Source organism: Lithobates pipiens, unplaced genomic scaffold, assembly GCF_037356315.1.
Source record: "Lithobates pipiens isolate NorthernLeopardFrog02 unplaced genomic scaffold, aLitPip1_a1.2 Scaffold_8, whole genome shotgun sequence".
Classification (NCBI taxonomy): domain Eukaryota; kingdom Metazoa; phylum Chordata; class Amphibia; order Anura; family Ranidae; genus Lithobates; species Lithobates pipiens.
The window spans coordinates 92670406-92692685 of NW_027507903.1; the positions used below are offsets into that span (position 1 = coordinate 92670406).

General features: G+C 40.7%; 1 protein-coding gene across 9 annotated transcripts in view; it reads left to right on the plus strand.

Moving 5' to 3' along the window:
• TJP1 (tight junction protein 1) overlaps nucleotides 1–22280 on the plus strand; it is a 738699-nt gene that overhangs the window by 277018 nt on the left and 439401 nt on the right. For 7 of the 9 annotated variants that reach the window (XM_077473241.1, XM_077473242.1, XM_077473245.1 and 4 more), the window contains one exon: nucleotides 14772–14825. The exons of the other annotated variants lie outside the window; for them this stretch is intronic. In XM_077473241.1, coding sequence (XP_077329367.1) covers nucleotides 14772–14825 — 54 coding nt within the window. The remainder of the gene's footprint in view (nucleotides 1–14771; nucleotides 14826–22280) is intronic. 9 annotated transcript variants of the gene reach the window in all.

Here is a 22280-nt window from a genome sequence, read left to right on the forward strand (position 1 = left end):
CAGAGATTTGGGGGAGTGGAAGCAAGGGGGGGTTGTGCTGTGGGGAAGGGTAGCATTCAGGCAAATCTCCTTTATTGCAATCCATGCAAAGCATAGGTTAGCTTTGATACCAGATCCTTTTTCAAGAATCTCCTTCACAAACATTACCCCCCCCCCCCCCCCCCCGCTCTCCTCTCTTGCTAAGTGTCTCAAGAATAAAAATAAATAAATAAGGAAACAAAATGCTTCAAGTACTTACCTAAATCCATGATAACATGACATGCTGGGTCCCTCTGGGTGGCAGGGCAATGACATGTACACTTCCCTGCCATTGCAACAAGACTGGCCTGATCTGCAGCAGTGGATCACTGGTCTTCACTCTGCCAGGAGGTATTGATGAGTTGGGGTTGGGGGGGGGGGGTTGTTCAGTGACAGACTTTAAACCAAATTCCAAATAAATAGCTACATGGACAACATACATAAAATAACCTGTTTTACCTGTCCTGAGGTTTATTTAGCTTTGCCACCCAGTGTAGCCCTGCAATTCATGCTCAGAATAGGAAACTGCTGTGCTGGAAACACGTATTTCTTAAAAGCCATTGGCAAAATCAGCAGAAACATTCTGGATCTGAGATGCACACTAATCATCAGCGCCACAGTGAAAACATTGGTTCAATTATTGACTTTTTCTATTCTACTCTTTGCCTGTGGCATTTTGTTTCTGACACTCTCTCAATAGTCACCATACTGGAAATGTATTTTACAAACAGCCAACAGAGGACACTGCTAGCTCGCCTTTCTGTTTGTACTTGATGCTTGTTTATTTCATTTTGCCAGCTAAGAAAGAAATGCTGGTGGCATTCTGTATTACTTTCTGGAAAATGCACTGGAATTGTGGGTTAATACTGTATTAATGTCAAATACTAGCAAGTAAAGTTTTTTTTGTTTTTTTCCTGAAATTGAAAAATAACAATTAACCAAGGGCCAGCCTTGCTGCAAGAAATACAAAATGAAGGATGACCAAGTGGCAGGCAGCTTTGTCTTGGCAGTTGTACAGGAATTTAGCACAAACAATGCATAATACAGGATGGCGAAGTGGCTGGCGTTCTTTTGTGTTGACAATTGTACAAGTATTATTTTTGCTTCAAGCAGTGGACAAAATTTGGCAAATGCACCAGCAGTAGGCTGCAAGGGTATCAGAACAGAAAAAGGCTGCAGGTAATGATGGCACTATGATCACTACCTGAAAAAAAAATCAATCAGGTTGTTTGTAAGCAATGAGTATGAATAGAAAGTGCTACAATTAGGATTGCCACCTGCCCAGGATTCACCCCCCAAAACTCAAAGACACAATATTCAGACCAGTCTGTGGCACCCTGTTGGAAGGCAACATGGTTTAATATCATACTTCTAGAGTTTTAATGGCTGGCGGATATAGCCATTTGGCCTGTGTTGGAAAATGTCATCTTGAAATGCCAGTACAGATCATTTAACCAGCAAGGAGTCATAAATGGGGATGTTTATCCTAACAGGATGTTCTCGCAAGGCCTCCTGATGTGAGGTATGGGGGGGAGGGGGTAGAGAAGCACCAGATAAGACCTCCTGGGTGGCGGTGCCAATTTAAATGTCCTGAGTTACAGAAGATAAAAGGCCAGTTGTTACTGAAGGATGACCCGGGTCAAGTAACAGTGATTCATGGACGAATGCTGCACCTAGTGAACATTACAGCATACTACCTGGATGACGGGAAGAGAAGAATATACTTCCTGGTGATTAGGAAGGACGACCTCTTAAAGATTCTTATTGGATACAGATGGTTAGATAAGCGGACAGTGGGTGTTGTGTGGGTGGTGTTTGAGTGGGCTTTAAAAGTAATGATCAGCCTAAAGTTCTTTATCTTTGCTCTTGGCTTCTTGCCCTTTGAGCCCACCTGAAGATACTGAATACAGAGGATGCCCTTACGTAAAGTATCATCTATATTCTTTTGCTTTATTGCTCTGGAGTCTACTTTTAGTGTTTTTATGTTAGTATTCTCACTTTCTTGGGGACATAATTGAGACCCTTGTTTATTTAACCAATTGAGCTCTGGACGGTTTTACCCCCTTCATGACCGGGCCATTTTTTTCAATACGGCACGGAGTTACTTTAACTGACAATTGCACGGTTGATGCAGCACTATACCTAAATAAAATTGATGTCCTTTTTTTCCCACAAATGGCACTTTTTTTGGTGGTATTTGATCACCTCTGTGTTTTTTTTAATTTTTTTGCCTTATAAACAAAAAAGACCAGCAATTTTGAAAAAACCCAATAAAAAAAAATTAAAAATCAAATTTCTTCATAAATTTAGGCCAATATGTATTTGTTTTTGGTATGTATGTATGTTTTTGGTAAAAAAAAATACCAACAAGCGTATATTGATTGGTTTGCGCAAAAGTAATATCGTCTACAAACTATGGGATAGATTTAGGGACTTTTTTTTCTTTATATTTTTTACTAGCAATGAGGGTGGTCAGCGATTTTTAGTGGGATTGCGACATTTTGGTAGACAAATCTGACAGTAAGTGACACTTTTTGTGGACCAGTGACACCAGTACAGTGATCCGTGCTAAAAAAATGCACTGTCACTGCACAAATGATACTGTCAGGGAAGGGGCTAATATCAGGGGCAATCAAAGAGTTAAATGTGTTCCCTATGTGTGCTTTCTAACTGTAGGGGCAGTGCTTTGACTAACCGAAAACAGAGATCCATGTTTCCGCTTAGTAGAAACATGAGATCTCCATTTTCCTTTCTGGCAGAACAGCGGTCTGCCATGTTTACATAGGCAGACCACAGTTCTGCCTCTATGAATGATCCGCCAGACCCACTGATTGTCTCCCTCTGTGTTCAATGACAGCGGGAGTGGAGCTGCGGCGCCACGTGCCCCAGAGCCGAAGAAGAGAGTCATATACAAGTACGTGATTTTGCGCTAAAGGGCCGTCCTGCCACAGTATATGGGGGCGGTCCTTAGGCGGTTAAGATGTGTGTTCATTTTTATAGCTATTATTATTATTATTATTATAGCTGTTATTGTACCATTACCAATAACTTTATTCAGAGCTTTGATAGACTAGCTAATTATAGGAATAGACAAGTTAATACAAATGTATAATAAACAGGGGAAATCCAAACCCTCCATATTTATATCACTCCCCAAGTAACCGAGTACCACAACTACATATGCACCAGGGTTACCAATCGTCTGGAGGGCTGGTTGGAGTTGTCTAAGGAGAGTGACACTCTTTCACACTGCCAGAGCCAACATAGTTCCCCTATTCCCCTACCCCTCGCACAAGTGGGAGAGAGGGCTCAATCTGCTCCTCCTCTTCCCACCACTATCCCTCTCTGTCTGCCCAGCCACACTCCAATCCCTGATGTGCTGTGCCTCAGAAAATTGATGTGTAGGCAGGAAATTTGAAGCCCAGCAGCTGGCAGATACATCGTGGATGAAAGGTGCCGATGCCTGAGCCTCCATCCTTAGGTGAGTGAGCTCACCATTAATTTTATGTGACTGAAATATCCCCCCTCCCTCGCTTGTCTCTTCTGCCTCCTAGCGAGTGAGTACACTGAGGTAAGCAGGACTCAAATGTAAGGGGTGCTCCACAGACTCCGATGTAAGAGGGGCTTTGAGAACCCTGATTTAAGGGGGAATACTGGAAACTCTGATGTAAGTGGGTGCTTTGGTGAGCAGAACCCCCTTTACATCAGAGTTTCCCTTTACAGCAGAGCCCACAGCATTCCCCTTTACAAAAAAAATTATTCTGTGTGCTGCTTAAGTGTTGGGGTTTGGCTACGAAAAAAGGTGGCAATCCTAGCCTTAAAGGAGAAGTAAGGCCAAAGCATTTTTGGCCCTAATTCTCCTATGGATTACAGCAGTGCAGTTCATTTGTCATTCAGCTGATCCAGACTGGGGAAAGATATCAAATTTACAGTTGTGATTCACCCAGATGCCTGGATCAGCGGCTGGCTCAGCCTCTCAGCTGTGCCGCTGGGAGACTGAGCCAGCTGCTCCCTCCCCACTCAGCCCAGTGCTCCAGTGAGCGCTGGATAGGTAGAGCAGAGAGCCCTTGACTGACAGAGCTCTCAGTTCAGAGCTGAGGGACGAACTGAGCAAACAGCAGTGTTTTATTGCTCAGTTCTCTGTGCAGAGGTGGCGGGGGACAGGTGCAGAATTGTATAGATGCTGCATCCAGCTAGGTAAGTATAAGGATTTGTTTTATATATATATATATGGATCTTATACTTCTCTTTTATTATCTGGAATGCATCACTCTTCTTCACACTAGTGTGATAAGGAAGAGTAACTGCTATGAAAACACATGCAAATGAAAAATTATTAGTTGTAGAGTCTGAATAAATGGCAGTAAATTTAAAGGATTTAGAGGTGTAGTTCATTGAGGCTTATAGCTGGAGGAGGCACAAAATGAAACTTAGGAATATGTATTGGGATACACTGCCTGCTCTGATCAATGGTTCAGTAGCCTCCTGGTATACAGTAAGTTTTAAGGCTGATGAAGCAGCCCTTCTGAATCCTTGACACATGTTGGCTTTGTCTGGGCCATCAAGATAACCCTTGTTCATTTCAAGACTTACTCCAAATACTTGGTAAGGGGCTGTCCTGATGAGAGGCCACCAGGTTGGTAAGGAGCAAAAGACTAGAAGGCCACAGATCCTCCCGTTGGCATGAGTGGAAGGGAGGGCAGGGCAGGGCAGGCCCGAATAACCTGCACAATCTCTCTCTATGCGTAAATAAAAAAACAAAACAAAAAATAAAAATGCAGTGTAAATGTTCATTAATAAATACTGAGAAATAAAAAAGTGCTATGTGCAATAACACAGCGGGCCTTTGAGTCCCTATTAATATTGCTATAAACTTGTCAAAATTTCCACTCAAGCGGCGTGGGCAAGTAAAGTGTAACACGAGGTAATCCAAATGCCAGTGAGAAAAATCAATGTGTACCACTTCCAAAAATAATTTTTCTGGCACCCCTGGAACGCCATTCTCAGGGGGCACATCAGTGGGAGCTCCTGGCACCTCTCAGCCCCTGGCCAGACAAATGCAGCCCCATTCCTACCAGAAAAGCATTAGCAGTTAGGGAGAGTCCTGTCTTCTACTGGGGACAAGCCTGATAAACCAGGTGAGATTCAACCTGGGAGTGAAAGGATCCCTCTCACTGTACTTTATTACATCACGAACTAGTAACCGCATTTTCCCAACCGAGAAAAGGAACCAGTGTTCTGCTCCTGAAAATTAAGAAACCCACTTCTCACATTGTTATCTGTCATAGCCATGTCTCTTAAACAGTGATAGAAACTATCTCATGGAGGTTACCCAAGTTAGGGACCAGAACAGATCTAACTAGTAGCATGCACAGTAATGTGGCTAACCTAAGATCAGAATCAGGACAGTGGTAGTCTCCAGCATGGGATTGGCGACTTGGCTGTGACAGGTCAACAGCTGTCCTGGCAAGTTTCCTTTTAAAAAAAAAAATTGTAGAAACAAGATTTTGGTTTTCCTCTCTTTTAAATAAGGCTTATCATAAAAGACAGCTGATACCCAGAGAAGCTTCCAGCTTACTATCTATCTCATTTACCACCAATGGTTTTCATTACAGAGCAAATAATATCTTAGACATATGGCTGAAGGCTAGGGAAATGCAAACATATGCTGTACATAATCTGGATTACAGAGAGCATCACCCAGAGGTTACTTACATTTTGCTGTTTCGTGTAATGTACTGCATATTTAAAATGATGAATAATATTGTCGATCACCATGAATTTAATTAGTATATTTAAGATGATGAGAATATTGCCAATCACCATGAATTTAATAATGAGTTTCAAACAACCAAAGTAACTATTGTGATTAAAAAGTTTTTTTTTTTTCATATTTTTATGTAGTTGGTTTGTTGTATAATGAATGTTGGCATGTTTTCCTGTCTAAATGCTTATGTGTGTGACGGTTAATTACTAAATGGGTATCAGAAATTTATTGAAACTGCAAAGAGATTGTCTGCCAAACAGGTGAATTATATGCTTCTTACTTAGCAGTTCTTCTGTATCTGTCAAAATAAGTATTTTAGTATGTGTCTGCTTCCGAAGCATCCTTTTTAAAGGGCCATTGTGGAGCTTCAAGCCACAGTATTAACTATTAGCCAGGCAGGTTTACCTATTGATGTTTTCACCCAAAATTCACCTGACTTTCTCCCGTTATTTACACAAATTTAAATTGAAAAAAAAATGGGCATTTCTGAAACAGTTGGGGGCAGCACAGTGACTAAGTGATTTGCACGTCCGCCTAGCAGCACTTGGTTCAAATCCCAACTACCTGCTTGGAGTTTGCATGTTCTCCCTGTGTCTGCGTAGGTGTCCTCTGGGTACTTCGTTCTCCTACCACACTTCAAAGACCTGCTGGTAGGTTAATTGACTCTTGTCTAAATTGGCCCCAGTATGTGTATGTATGAATGTAAGGTAGGGGACTTTAGACTGCAAGCTCCTTGAAGGCAGGGACTGATGTGAATGTCAACAACGATATTCTCATGTGCATTGATGTGATAGTCCAAATCGGAAAAGAGTTCTACTGTCACAGGAGGATGTTATTGCACAGCCTTGCTTCGCTCTAGGACTTGGGTTGTCCTCAAAACACTATTGAAAAAAGATAAAAACTGAGTGTGCACTGGCCTAGTACATTATCCAACGTAAAATTAATTGAAGGCAAATCAAATGTAACTACCGTATATACTCGAGTATAAGCCGAGATTTTCAGCCTCTTTTTTGAGGCTGAAAGTGCCCCCCTCGGCTTATACTCGAGTCATCGCTGTCTGCCCGCTCGATCAGCGTGTCGAGCAGACAGACAGCGGCCATTCTATAATTCAAAAGCCGCGCCTCCGGCTCCGCCTTCGCCTGTGATAGGCGGAACACTGAATTTCCCAGCAGCCTGTGTTCCGCCTATCACGGACATCGTATCATCCTCGTACTACGGACGAGGATGATACGATGTCCGTGATAGGCGGAACACAGGCTGCTGGGAAATTCAGTGTTCCGCCTATCACAGGCGAAGGCGGCGGCGCAGCTTTTGAATTTTACAATGGCCGCCGAGGCGCCGACGAAGAGGGCACGGGACGGAGGCAAGGCAAGGCAAGGCACGGCACGGCACGGGACGGGACGGGACGGAGGCAAGGCACGGCACGGGACGGAGGCAAGGAGGCAAGGCACGGGACGGAGGCTCGGGACAAAGGCTCGGGACACAGGTAGGCTGGACACACACACACACACACACACACACACACACACACACACACACACACACACACACACACACACGGATGGAGACACACACACAGGGATGGATGGATGGATGGATGGAGACACACACACACAGGGATGGATGGATACACACACACACAGGGATGGATGGATGGATGGAGACACACACACACAGGGATGGATGGATGGAGACACACACACACAGGGATGGATGGATGGATGGATGGAGACACACACACACAGGGATGGATGGATGGATGGACACACACACACACAGGGATGGATGGACGGACACACAGGGATGGACGGACACACAGGGATGGACGGACACACAGGGATGGACGGACACACACACAGGGATGGACAGGCATGTCTCACCCTCGGCTTATACACGAGTCAATAAGTTTGCCAGTTTTTTTGGGGGTAAATTGGGGGCCTCGGCTTATATTCGGGTCGGCCTATACTCGAGTATATACGGTACTCACAAGTATAGGTAGTAAAATCACTCATCAAGCCACTGCAATTGGCTACAATCTCCCAGCTTTGTCAAAGCCTCTAGCTCATGGAAGACCCCACCAGGGTTCCTGCCGGCTGACTAGTTTTGAAGGATGTTCTTTTTTCATCAGAGCCACTGTAGCATAGAAAACCTTATCAGGGCGACCACGCAGGGCCTGTAATGTAATTATGAGAATATTGCCCAAACCGAAGTTCTACCAAAGGGACGGAATCTGCGCCATTATATCAAAAGGAGGTAAAGATGAAAAACCAAAAAGAGGATATTAACTTTGTTATTATCTGTTAGAATTTAGACTTTTGTAATGCTGTCAGAAAGTGCATACATAGGACCCATTCACACCAATGCATTGCAGTAGAGTGCAAGCAAGGCCTAAGTTGGGCACCTTACTTGGGGAGTAACGACTCGCAGACCTTGTATTATGAAGTAGTATCCTTTATATGAGTGTTTGCAGATTTGTTGCATGAAAAGATAACTCACACAGAATTGTACAGTCTCTGTATTCACCAAACACATTACAAGAGGACGGCTTCAGCTAGCAGGGGCTTAATAAACTAGTGGTGGTAAAACCCTGTGGTTGCGCTGCACTTTTACTGTCCCCCACCTGCTACCCACCTTACCTGCAGAGGCTGGGGGTGTACAGATGCTTGATGCCTTAGTTTACAGCCACAGCACATATTATACCACCTGTCGAAAGCAGCCTATTCAAGTGAATGGCACTGCGCTGCAAGCACCCTACAACTGCATGCAATGAACACAGTTGTGGCACTCTAGTGCTGGGTTGAAGGGGTTAAAGCAGTTGTGAGGAGGCAATAAACCTCCTCACCACCTGTCAAATTGCTCTTCAGAGAGCAAACCCGAAAGAGAGAGCAAAGCAGAGACAGAGAAAGGGACTAAGGACAAAGATTCCTCAGTTCCTTTCTCTGCAGCCTCAGCTGGAGAGTGAATGAACAGGAAGTGTTCATTGTACAGCAACTTCCTGTGCATTCACAAACTGAAATATAGTAAACACAGTTTACTATGCTTCAGTTATGAATGAACACAGATGTGATCGGTGGCGATCACGCACTGTGTTCATTCAGGGAAGGTAAAGGGTCAGTAAATATGACTCCCCCACCTGCTCTCTATTCTGAACCTGATCCTCCTGTGCCCTTCTACCAGCTGCCCTGACGCAGCTGGCAGAAGGTAAGGGGGAAGATGGCAGCAGTGCTTCAGGGGTAGGGAATACACAAGGTGTTGTGTGTTTGTGTAAACACACAAATCCCTGTTCTGACAGGGAAGGAGAAACAGGTTGTCTGTTCCTACTAAGTAGGAACAATGATCTGGCTCCTCCTCTAATCAGTCACATCCCCTCACAGTTAGAACACCCCTAGGAAACACACTTAACTCCTTGATCACCCCATAGTGTTAACCCCTCCCCTGCCAGTGGCATTTACATTTTATTGCACTGATCGCTGTATAAATGTCAATGGTCCCAAAAATATGTCAAAAGTGTCCGATCTGTCCCCTGCAATGTTGCAGTCCCACTAAAAATTGCAGAGTGCCACTATTACTAGTGAAAAAAAAAAAATGGCATAAGAATGCCATAAATTTATCCCCTATTTTGTAGACCCTATAACTTTTGCACAAGCAAATCAATATACGCTTTTTTGCAATTCTTTTTACCAAAAATATGTAGAAGAATACATATTGGCCTAAACTGATGAAGAAATTCGTTTTTATAAATTTTTATTGTTTTATTTTTATTATAGCAAAAAGTAAAAAATATAGTTTTTTTTTTCAAAAATGTAACTCTTTTTTGTTTATAGCGCAAAAAAAAAGCAGAGATGAGCAAATAACACCAAAAGAAAGCTCTATTTGTGGGAAAAAAAGTATGTCAATTTTGTTTGGGTACAACATCGCACAACCGCGCAATTGTCAGCTAAAGTGACGCAGTGGCCTGGTCATTTAAGAGGGCAAATCCTTCCGGGCTGAAGTTGTTAATGTCCGTCATAACACGCTTGCATTAAATGTACCGCCACAAACCACCCTGGTGTGATGGAGCCCTAATAAAATAATCCCTGACCAGTTTATCAATTTGTTCTGCATTTTTTCCATCACTTGATAAATATTAAATGGGTAAAAAAACTGTAGCTGCTGACTTTTAATATGAGGATATTCACCTGTCCCAGGATCAAGTGCTGTCTTCACTCAACTGGTTTCTTTATCAGGCTTTGGTCCCCAGCACCGACTTACTAGCTGTGGGCAGCTGGCTGTGACTGCTTGTGGCTTCACAGCCGGCTGCTCCCTGCGCATGCCAAGCAACCATCTGATTGGTCCCGCAGCTTTCTGGGACCTGTAAAGTGTACCAGAAGGCTGCAGGGAAAGGCGGGGGAGGGGGCAAACTTCCACTCAATTGGTCTGGAAGTAGGGCAGTGAGTAGCTATCAAAACCAGGTACCCATTCCCCCCCCCCAAAAAAAAATATGATGTGCCAAATGTATAGGTATTGGTCCTAGAATTACGCATGCATCATTAAATGGAAAGTACATTAGACACAGCTCAAGGGACTCCTGGACACCTCCTGACCATGTTATAGACCCTTATCCACAGTTGTTTGACCTCAGGGCATATCCACCATATATGTTTCATGACTCTTAGGTTTGAGTATCCCATGAAGCATGTAGAAGGGTAGGCAGGGAGGCATTTAGCAATTCTAGCTGGTGTAAAATACCACTGGGACAATATTTGAAAGCAGTTTTCTAAAGTTGTTACATTACGGGAGGAATGGAATAATGCTTCTCAGATTTTATTCCAAGTCTCAGGGGTTTGTGTGGCATCAAAGTCCCTTTCCCAGTTGGAGCAATAAGATGGGGGTACACGAGTTAAAGTTGTTTAGTATGGAGAAGTATAATAGAGAGATGAGGCCTTGGGTTTTGGGGGAATGTCAAACCTTTGTGTATTTTTTCAACCAGATTGAAGCGGAGCTCCAGGCTCCTTCAGAAAAAAAGAAGTCAGCAGTTATAAATAGTGTAGCTGCTGCCTTTTAATATTAGGATACTTACCTGTCCACAAATCCAGCGGTGTCTTCGCCCAAGCTGATTTTTCAATCATCCCAGGCACTAGAAACCAGCAGTGAAGCCTACTGCAATGCATTGGTGTGAATGGGTCCTATGTATGTACAGCCGATTTCCTACTGCACATGCACAAAGCACGCTGCACTTTGTGAATGACCCCGAGGTGGGAGAAAGGGCAGGGGAGCCAAACTTCTGGATGAGTTTGACACAGCAAAGTCAGCCAGAAGTGGGTACCTGTTAAAACCAGGTACCTGCCCCACCCCCATGAAAAATGTCAAATGTATCAGCGGAGGGGGGGGAGGATGCAAAAAAACAGAGCTTCCTTTTTTGGATGGAGCTCCCCTTTAACTATGTAACTATAATCACTAGCAACAAACTAGAAGCTAGGGGTGATTTAATAATGGCACATAGGCTGTTTACTTGGCAATGTGGTGAATTTTCACTTGCAAAGAATACCCAATCAAAAAATGTTTGCTTGTACATAATTGGATTATAAAAGTCAAAAGAGCATCACCTCATTCACTAAGCTGTGAGGATAATTCACCAACAAAGTGAACAGTCTATTTGCCTAGTAAATCAACCCCTAGAATTCAGTCTTTAGCCATTTCTAGACGGCTAACCTCCTGATATAGAATTGGTTGCTAGGTTATGGCACATCATTGTCCTTTGTGTCTTGTTATTAGATGTGTCCTTTTCGGGTTTATAAGCAGTACTTTTATTGCACAATAGCTCCTTTAATAGCTGGTTAAAGGATGACACACAAATAATATACATTTCTTAGTAAAACAGTGTCTTCTTATTTGTACGTGGCTTTCACATACACACTGAGGTCATTGTTGTCTATTGGATTCTGTAAAAAAATAAATTGAAGCATATCCTGTTAAGGATCATTTCAGGGTGAGTTTGCTTTCATTTCAGCGAGAAAAAGAGAGAAACATGAATCACCCAATGAACAATCTTTAATGTAAGTCATTATAAGTGATTCATTCATTACAGATCAGCAAAATTAGGACACTTTACGCTGCGGATTCAATCACAGCAATGGCAAAGCTTCATTTACATGAAACACTGGGCTTCTTATCTATCAGAGGCAGCTTCCAAACGAATAGTGTCTGTAGCTCGAAAAGTGTGTATTTTTCCAATGATTAAATAATATCCCTTTAATCTTCGGCTTTAATGCTGCAGTATTCTACAAGCTATACTACTAGGCAGTATTTTTTATAAGCAATTCCAAGATCTTGTAGGCAGCAGATGAGTCTGTCGTTCATATCCTTGGAACGGAAACCTTACAATATAGTTTTCACATAAAACAGGTTATGAATGTATATGTTTTACTGTGCCTGATACTCAGCTTTGATAGGAAAGCATGGATTAGGAGCATATAAATATGCTTTCATAGAAAAAGTAGGTTCTTTGTCATGGCTGTACTTATTTTAAGTCCAGATTAAACCATTGAAAGATTAAAAGCAGTTCAATATAAAAGTCCGTCATGATTTTCATTAGAAGAAGTACTGCTGCCGAAAATAAACTGTCAAAAATAACAAAGAGTATCAAATGCGTAAATCAAATTGTGTTTCCTTTTTTTTTCTTTTTTTATGGGAAATCAAAACAGAATATATTGGTTGTGAGGTCACCGATTTAAGGCATTAAACTTTAATGTAAGATGTGTGACCCTTTAAACTTTTAAGTTAAAGCAAATCTGCGGCATGTTTACAGTTGAATTGGCCATTTTGATATATTGTTATTGAAGCTATAATTTCACTAGAAATCATGGACATCATTCAGTAACAAAGAACATGGGGTTAATGTGATAAAAAGCAGTGATGTGCCTGGAAAGAAATGCAATTTAGCTTTTATCAATAGCCTTGAGTATCAAATAAAATGAAAGATGAATTTCAGTTTTTATGGGTTGGTTGTTGTTTTGCCCTATATTAAACCCTTAAAGCGGAGCTCTAGCCATATATATATAATTTTTTTTTTTTTTTAAGTACCCCCTGATAATCGCAGCCTATGCAATGCAAATTGGCATAAACCACATATGCAATCGTTTGTGTCCCTTGTCATACCTTGCCACAGCGAGGTAATATGGAAGTTCAACGCTTCAGAAAGCCTGAAGGTATTTAAACATTGGAAAAAAAAAAAATCCCAAACTTTTATGGCATTAAGGTGAAAAAACACCTGGAAGTCACCGGCCCCCCAGCCTCCCCCGTTTTACTTACCTGAGCCCTTTCATCTCCTCAACGGGGACATGCTGTCCCTCTCTCCACGGGGTCTCGACTCTTGATTGGATAGATTGATAGCAGTGCAGCCATTGGCTCCCGCTGCTGTCAATCAAAACCAATGATGCGGGGGGGCAGGGCCGAGTCCAGCATTCGTGTTTATGGATTTAAATGCTGGACTCGGTAACGCGCCCGCAAAGTAACCCCCTTGGGAGAGTGCTTCTCCTAGGGGGTAGCTGATGTGGGGAGGAGCTGCGAGAGCCGCCGGGAGACCCCAGAAGAGTATGTTCGGGGCCACTCTGTGCAAAACGAGCTGCACAGTGGAGGTAAGTATGATATGTTTGTTATTTAAAAAAAAGAAAAAACGATCCTTTACAATCACTTTAAAGTGTTTGGATAGTCAAAAGTATTTTTTATACACACTTTAAAAGCCAGTGTACTTAGGAACGGGAATTTGCCTTTTGCCTATAGCTAGTTTGTTGTAAATTGATCAGATGATTATCATACAAAATGGCTATTTTGTATTTATGTATAGGTGACAGATGCCTTTTATTTGCAATCTGTCTCCAAATAAACCTTCCAACTCACTGAATGGGCCATTATTGGGTCAAGTATTGTTATATTTATTGTGCTCCTTTCCTGGAACTGACAGAAAAAATACTCCCATACTTGCCTACTAAATGGGTAATAAGGCTAGGCTCACATTGTTGCACTGCAGTAATGCATATACGTTGATATGTGTTCCTCCATGAGCTAAGTTGCAACGCGTTAAGGCAGCAAATGTATTTCAGTGGTCCTCCTACCACAACAAATTGTACGAAAAAGTGTCATGTACTATTTATTGCAATTGACCACACCACAACACATGGAAATATATTACAGTTTGTTGTGGTGCACTGCAATAGAAAAGTAAGTTTGGGTTCCATTAAAGTGGAATTCCAGATTAAACCTAACTAGCCTTAAAACGGTCTCCTCCCCCACCTAACCTGTGTGAAAAAGATGCATATACTTACCACCGCTCCAGTCTGGTTACATGAGCCATCTTCCCTGTGTCAGCCTGTGGTGGCTGCAGGGGGGAAGAGGGAGCACCAAAAATGGATGGGCTATGGGAGCCTATGGGTGATGTCATCACTCCAGGCTTTACCAGCAGTTGTTGAGCATTCTGCCCATTCCCCTGCAGCCCCCACTGGCTGACACAGGGGAGATCATGTGATCAGACCGGAGCAAGCAGAAAATAGGTAAGTATATATATCTTTATTACAGAGGTTAGTTAGCATAGGTGTTAGGAGGGGGAGGGGACAGTTTTAAGGCTAGTTAGGTTTAAGCTGGAATTCCACTTTAAGAATGAATGGCACCGCAGCCCACCAACGCACATAACACACAGTTGAGTGCATTACCGCAGTGCAAAAATGTGAACCGATTGGAGGCAGGCAGTTAAATGTTTAAATCTCCCGTTGCCACCTCCTACCTCTGGGGTATGCAATGAGTACCAGAAGGTTTCTCCAACTTTCATTATTTCATCCTGCAATGCAGTAGTGCTTTTCCATTGTCTTGTTGTTTTATTAGAATTTTGTGTATTCATTGCACTGCCTGAATACTGCTTTGTCCTATTTCTCCCTCAGTAATTAATTCTGATGTTCTCTTTGCCTCTCTATTTCTTCACTGACTGTTTGTTTCTAATGCATTTTCTGACAAGGATATGCTGCATTGTGAATCCGCAGACATGATGGGAGACTTCCAAGCTCAGCAGGTGCGTAAGTACATAACATTTGTCAACAGATGCAGTTTTTGGGGATAAGTGACTCTGTTGTTTCAATTCGGCTGGCTCTATAGACTGATTTAAAATTGTGTTCCTTATTTGTATTGGATCTCTGGGAATTAAAGAAGGCTGTTTAGCGTAGCTGTACAGTTATAAACAAATTACTCGAGTGTGATATATATATATATATATATAAAATCAAATATCTTAACCAAATATTTTATTTAATATTTATTTTAGTTAACCAAATATTTTATTTGGCATATCATAACTGTATGGGACAAAAAAAACAAACAAACAATAAAATAACTTTTAAGAGCATGTCACTGGGATAGAAGATGATCATATTTTGAATTTCTAGTCTTTATTATTTTTTGTTTGTTACCTTTTCTTCTTTTTAAAAAATAAACATGCTTCTTTAATATGTTACTAGATAAATAAACTAAAAACTGTGTATTACATGATATTATTACATGTCTCACTTTATAAAATTCCATGTATAAATTGCTGTGTTATTGTTGTACAATTTACCATGGCATGAACGGGATCATATAAGTACCATGGTAACAAAGAAAAACAATGTTCCAGTTGTTGGAGATCTTACCATATGTTCCTCATTTGGTGACATAGTAAGTTTTCTCTGATAACAGGTTATTAGTGCAAAAACATCACAAAACAGTCTTAGCTGACCGTCAATATTTTGCGCGTGCGTCTAGGTGCAAGGCAGGACTCCATGCCATTTTTGCCTTTTGTATTTTAGTGGGTTTCACTATACAATAGCCAAGCCCTCTACCCATAAAGCCCTTGCTAATGACAGTTTAATCTGCTAGCACTTAGCAAACATGTCTCCTCACGGATGTGTTCACTTAAGTTCACTCTGGGTTTTAAAACAACTTTTAGCGCTGACATTCTTCAGATTCAGATTTTAAAGACTTATAAAATAACACGTTTAAGTGTAAGCTAAGCTAGAACTAAAGGTAAACATGAAATTGTAAATTTAGTGCGCATATACGATCATTGTAGAAAAAAGAAACACATTTTATTACTTAAACTGCGTTGCACCTAATTAACTTTGATTAGATGACTTAATTAGATTTTCATTATTTCTTGCATCCCCAATTGCATTTTAAATATGTCTGACAATGAGATTGCCTACATTGACTGCTGAAAGGAGAAAGAAGGCAGAAATAAGCAAATAGAAAAATCCAATTGGCAGCTCCTAAAGATATTGGGGGAATTCAATAATGCTGCTGCACAACTTTTCTGGCGTTAATCCCTCTTCTTAATGTATTGCGTAAAATTCATGAAGCATCTGCGACACTTTTGTTTCTGATGACTTGTGCAAATTCAGGTAATTCTAAAATGTCCAAAATATACGTAAACAAACGTAAACACATAATTAATTAGCCCTTGTGATGATTAACATTTAAAAAAAACTGTTCTCAAATTTCCATGCACAAAATACCAGTCCAAATGGAAAAGTCAAAAATCCAATGTGAAAAGTGAAACTCAATCCCAAATCATAAGTTGCATGAAGACCACCACCAGAAACCCAAAAGAGCATGCGCTTACCCCATGTATGGATCCTCATAACAGGGGCCAGTGAAGCTTTCAGAAATCCCATGGATGTACAAAACACTCCCAAATAGAAGTTCTCAACATCTCTAACCAATAGCCCAGCTTAAAAAGAGAAGAACTTCATATAATTTAAACACTATTAATATATAAAAAAAACTGTGTGCACTCACATTTAAAAGTGGTAGCAAGCAGATAAAATGAATGAAAGTACCAAGCTGCCATCTCGACTCACATCTAAGCATAAATGTGTAGTCAAGCCACGCTGTTCCAAGAGCTGTAAGAGCCAGCATACATTGCTTACAGTTTTTTTTAATAATAAAAGGTGTTTAAACAGTGAATACTATGAAGTTCTTCTCATTTTCAGTTGGCTTATTGGTTGGAGGCCATGTTTGATGTTGAGAACACAGATAATTAGGGTTCATCCATGAGGTGAGCACATAGCCCTTTGAGTTTCTTGTGGTGCTCTTCAGGCAACTTATGAGTTGGGATTGAGATTCACTTTTCACACTGGGTTCTGAACTTTTCTATTTGGACCTTTGACTTTTGACATGCACTGTGAGCTATCAAATTCCCTATTAAGCGACAAGAATTACATTTTTTACCATGACAGTTTGTAATAGAAGTGAACCATAGTAAAGGGAAGTGTGTGACTGTACTGCAAACAAAGCAAAAAAGTAGGCACAGGCAGCTATTTATATTGTTTAATCTTTGGACACTTTTCCACTCTGGAAGCACTTTGTAGATGAGTTTGTTGTACATTTAATTGTAAATTCCGCCAAGTTTAAATCCCCAGTTTAAAGGAGATTTACAGTTTTTAAATCTTTCTGTAAAAGCATCTGACAGCTTCACACAAGACCAGTGTGAGTTGTCTAAATTGCTGTTGGCATAAAATATTACTGATGAATGAATTTAAAGCCACACTGCAATAGTGATAATTGGGTTGAACAAAGGTTAAACGTTGGTGTTGGCCATGTATGAGCAACCAAAGTGTGGTTATAGACAGATTTTTCTATGGTTAGGACCTGCCTGTTTGCTTTTGGTTTATATAGGGTTGGCCTTTTAAATTGAGTGAATGACTATTGACCTAGGTAGATAGTTTTTCCCTTAATTTCTATTGGTCGGCAACTGCACATGAGCAGTACAGCTTGCTGGCTCCATTTCCTGAAAAAATACTGCCCAGCACTGCACAACCTGAAAGAAGTGATGCTTTACTTTTAAATTACACATAGACTTAAGTTTATGTACAGTGCAAAGAAACAAGGTGATTTAATTTTCTGCCTGCTCACTACTTTTACCCCAGTTGCTCCAATCACGACCCCAGTAAAGTGACCTACATGCAATAGCATGAGAGTTCAATCCCCAAGCCAGAGTGCTGTCCTATGGGGTCAATAAAAAGTACTAAGCCCTATGTAAGATTTAAGTAGGCTAAATTGGAGTTTACACAGGAACTTTTCTCTTTGCACTTGTCAACTAGACTTGTGCACAACAGAAAATTTCGTTTAGTTTCGGTTCGTTGTCATTCGTAAAATACATAATTTCGTTCTGTTATATTCGTTATGTTACGTTAATACGTTTTTTTCGGATAATTCGTTATTATTCGTAGAGTGTCTAATTCATTCGTTCGTATTCGTTGAAATTCGCTATTTATGTATGTATAGACATTCGTGATAATGATTCGTAGTTTGGAAAGTCGTTTGTTTATTGAATCTTTTAACACACACAATGACAACGTCTCTTCTCCTCGGCTCAAATACAATACAACACCCTTCTAACTCAGTTTTCAGGAATGCACTTTGCCAGTAATCCAACCTCCGACACAAAATTAATTAGCTGATTGGACTATAAGATTTACTTTGAGCTGACCTTTTGTTTCATTAGATCTTTAAAGAAATACCAAATTAATTTGAATTCATTCAAATTCATTCGTTATATTTCTTTCGTATTCGTTATTAGTTATTTTTTTATTCGGACATTCGGATGCATCCAAATGTCCGAAAGATGCAAAATTCGGCCGAATTTCGTTTTTTTAACGAAACTAATTGCACAAGCCTATTGTCAACTCAACAGCTTGTGGAGAGGCACTTAATACAACTGTTGTTTTACCCTGCATTGTCAAAGTTCAAGTTAACTTTAAATATTCCACTCAAGCTCTGCAATACAAAACCAACAGAAGGACCACACATACAGGTGAAAGCTTGTTCCCTTTTTATTGGAATCAAATTGGAAAACCTCTGCATAGTAGGATGTCCATGGTATTGGTGTTTGGCCAAATCTGTTGAACAAAATGCTTATATCTGTTGCATAACTTACATTTAACAAGCATCCAGAGAAACATGAGATTCCCAAATAAAGCCCTGTGTTCACAGGTTTGGGCTTGTGTCCATGGCATCAGTTTGGCACTGCTTTCATTCAGAACTCATTGACAGTGCATTAGACCTGCAGTTGACCTCCCTCTGACCTACATTTAATGAGTTTTGCATTTCCATAGACTTGTATGATAATGCAAAACCTACTGGAAGCAAACAAAAACCTGCCAGCACAGGCCCTATTGTTATTTTTTTTAAAGAAGACATACTTGCTGCCTTTTGGAGAAAATTTAGCCTAGTCATTGAACTAATCTTCTGTGTCCTAACAACTAAAAATAAAGAATGGAGCTAGACACCAGCAAATAACTTTTTTGAAGTGTGGATTATTTCAGTCCAGTGATTTTGGCTTGTGTTGGTGCATTCCGCTTGTGTTGTTGAATAGTTTAATCTCTCCCATGAAAGCCACAATAAATAGATGGAAAGAACTTTTTCTCATGTTTATCTTCAATATTGGAATGTTAATTAGCATTTACTTTGTTGTCACCTCTCTGGCAAAGCTGTCACACAGTTTATACTTGTGCAATAATTGTAATTACTGGCAGCCTGTGATTAAACATGGCCTTCCGAGGTGTCTGAGAAATCAGCCCAGAAAGCCTAGGCTTACTTGCTTTAATAGCATGTCTTGCCAAGTGAGAAAATGTTAAAATAAACCATAAACAGGTGGAGGGCAGATGTGAGGCTGTTTCCAGACATAATAGAAGAAATGGCATAATTTTAAGCAAATTGTGAGGAAATTGAGACAGGAAAAATCTTCTCACTTTAAAGTGGGAATCTGAAAAAGTGTGGGAACAGCTCACTGTCTCAGAGTATTTTCCATTTGGGATTCTTTATGGTAGAATGATACCAGATAATAGGACCTACATGTAAAAAATGAAGTAGTTTAATGTGCAGGCATTATTAACAACGGTTCTTTCTCTAAACATGAAAAACTAACCAACAGAAGGCCACATTCTGTGGGTACATTCTGTGGGTACAGCAACAAATCGAGTGGCATAAGAAACCCAAGCAGTGTTAGACATGAAACTGTACTTCTTTTAAAATTTTGAAAAAGTAAAGGTACTGCTGGATAGAAGGCTTCCTGTAATTACTTTTATTAGCCATAAATGTCTCTCAAATGTTCCTCTGGTTGATTTTCACATTTTTACTGGGATCTGACTTTTCCTTACTTGATGGCTAAGCTCTGCCAACTGTAATCTAGAGATGAGTTTGATATGCTTGGAGTTCAAGTTCCAGAAATTATTCCTTGGACAAATTTGAACCTAATCTCTTTTGCCATTCCTTGTTTAAAAAAGAGGGACCTAAAGCGGAACTAAAACCTCCTATCATATTCTGCCAAGGAAGCTGCCATCTTAGCCTCTGCTTGATCTTCAACTGCCATGGTGCTGCACATGCGATCAGTTATTACTCCAGCCATCTGATGGATTGACAGTTTAGTTTAGAGCATAAGCTAATTTGATAGTTATATTCCTGGCACATGCCAGTTTTTAAAACTGTTAGATGGATTTAGCTAAAGCAGAATTAAACCCATTGATTTAATGATTTAAAAAAACTGTTACGTTTAAGGCATGCTGGGAATGCTAACTGTCACATTTGCTTGTGCTGTCAACCACATTGTCAAAAAATCAAATGGCTGGAGTCATAACTATTCATATGTGCAGGAACATGGCAGTTGCAGATCAAACAGCGACTAAAATGGCAGCTTCCATGGCTGAAAGGGTAGTAGGGTTTAGTTCCACTTTAAAGGCCACTGAGGTAGTAAGTCTGGCCCAAGTATTAAAAATAAAGATAAAAAAGGAAGGAAACTATATTAGAGAGCACAGAAGATTATTCTAATGAAAGTAGAAGCAGGCACCTTGTAGTGTTTTCTCTTAGGTAGGATTTTTACTATATAAAAGTTCAAAATAGGACACAGGTTCACTTTTATTTTATTTTTAATGCTATGAGCATCTCACCCACCATCTGTTGAGGTGCATCACAGTACTTTCATCTTTCCAGGGTTTTCCGTGCCCTCCTTGCCATCAGATTTTCTGTTGTTGTGTCTCTAGGCATCCACTTATAATATTTAAATATATCAGGGGAGCTTTACTAAAACAGGATAACTCAGAATCTGGTGCAGCTGTGCATGGTAGCCAATCAGCTTCTAACTTCAGCTTCTTCAAGTAAGCTTTGACAATAAAACCTGGAAGCTGATTGGTTTCTATGCAGAGCTGCACCAGATTTTGCACTCTTCAGTTTTAGTAAATTTCCCCCACTGAGTCTTATGCAGTTGTGAGACAGAAGCAATGGCAGCCCCCATGCATGATATGGGGTTTGGGGTGGAAGGAAGCCCCAATAGGGGGCTGTGGAGGCAATTTAAACATAGAAAATCTGCGTGCATGTGAAGATAACACATATCCATCACTAACTTATTAAGGATTGCCAAGTTACTGTCAACACTGACCCTTAAAGAGGAAGTAAACCCTGATGGGTTTACTTCCTCTTTCATTCCCTGCAAAGGCAAAGCATAATGGACTACTATGCATCGCATAGTAGTCCATTATGTGTCACTTACCTGACACAGGAGCCAGCGAAGTCACCGATGTCCCCTGTAGTCCAGCGCATCCATCTTCTCGGTGTGGTCTCGCAGCTCCGCCGCTGTCATTGACGTTGACGACGCCGCGCTCAGTGCGCCTGCGCGCCGCTGTCTACAGGAGCCAATCAACTTACCAGCACATCTTTGAAGTGTGGGAGAAAACCAGAGTACCCAGAGGAAACCCATGCAGGCACAGGGAGAACATACAAACTCCAGGCAGGTAGTGCCATGTTTGGGATTCGAACGGACAACCCTAGTGCTGCTAGGCAGAAGTTTACATTTAGTGCCCTCAGAGCTTATGGTCATCCTGCTCAGCACTGACATTACCCTGTAAGCCTAATGAAGTCTTCCTCAGGCTATAAAATATCTCTTCAGCTACAAAGTTACAAACTGACAGCTGTTTATAGTTTTAGGGGAAAAAATACACAGTTTAAAGACATTTGTATTAGAGTTATAGATCAGTTGTGTGTAGAAGTACTAACAATGATGTCATAATATAGAATATTGTGATTGCAGTATAACCAAACAGCTAACAGTTTAAAAGTTCACTGTAATCTTTTTCAACAAATGTGGGTCTGATTGGTGGTTTCAGAGCAGAACTGACTATTTATACAAGAGGCTCCTTATTACCAAAGTTGCAGCTCTTCTTCATTATTCATACTTTCATAGTTTCAATGTCTGCAACAAAATATATGTTTCCTAAATTAACAAGCACTGCAAAGGCATTATTTCTTAATTCTTTACTGTGAAGTAAACTTTTTACAAATATACAAAGAACTACTTTGCATATGAATATGCATTGAATAAACTGGACAGAAATAAAAATAAAAATTCATGATGTGTAGGGGTCAATTTAATAAAGGCATATAGGCTGTTCACTTTACAAAGGAAGTTGCTCTTTGCAAGGGAATTTGCCTCAGAGATTAGTAA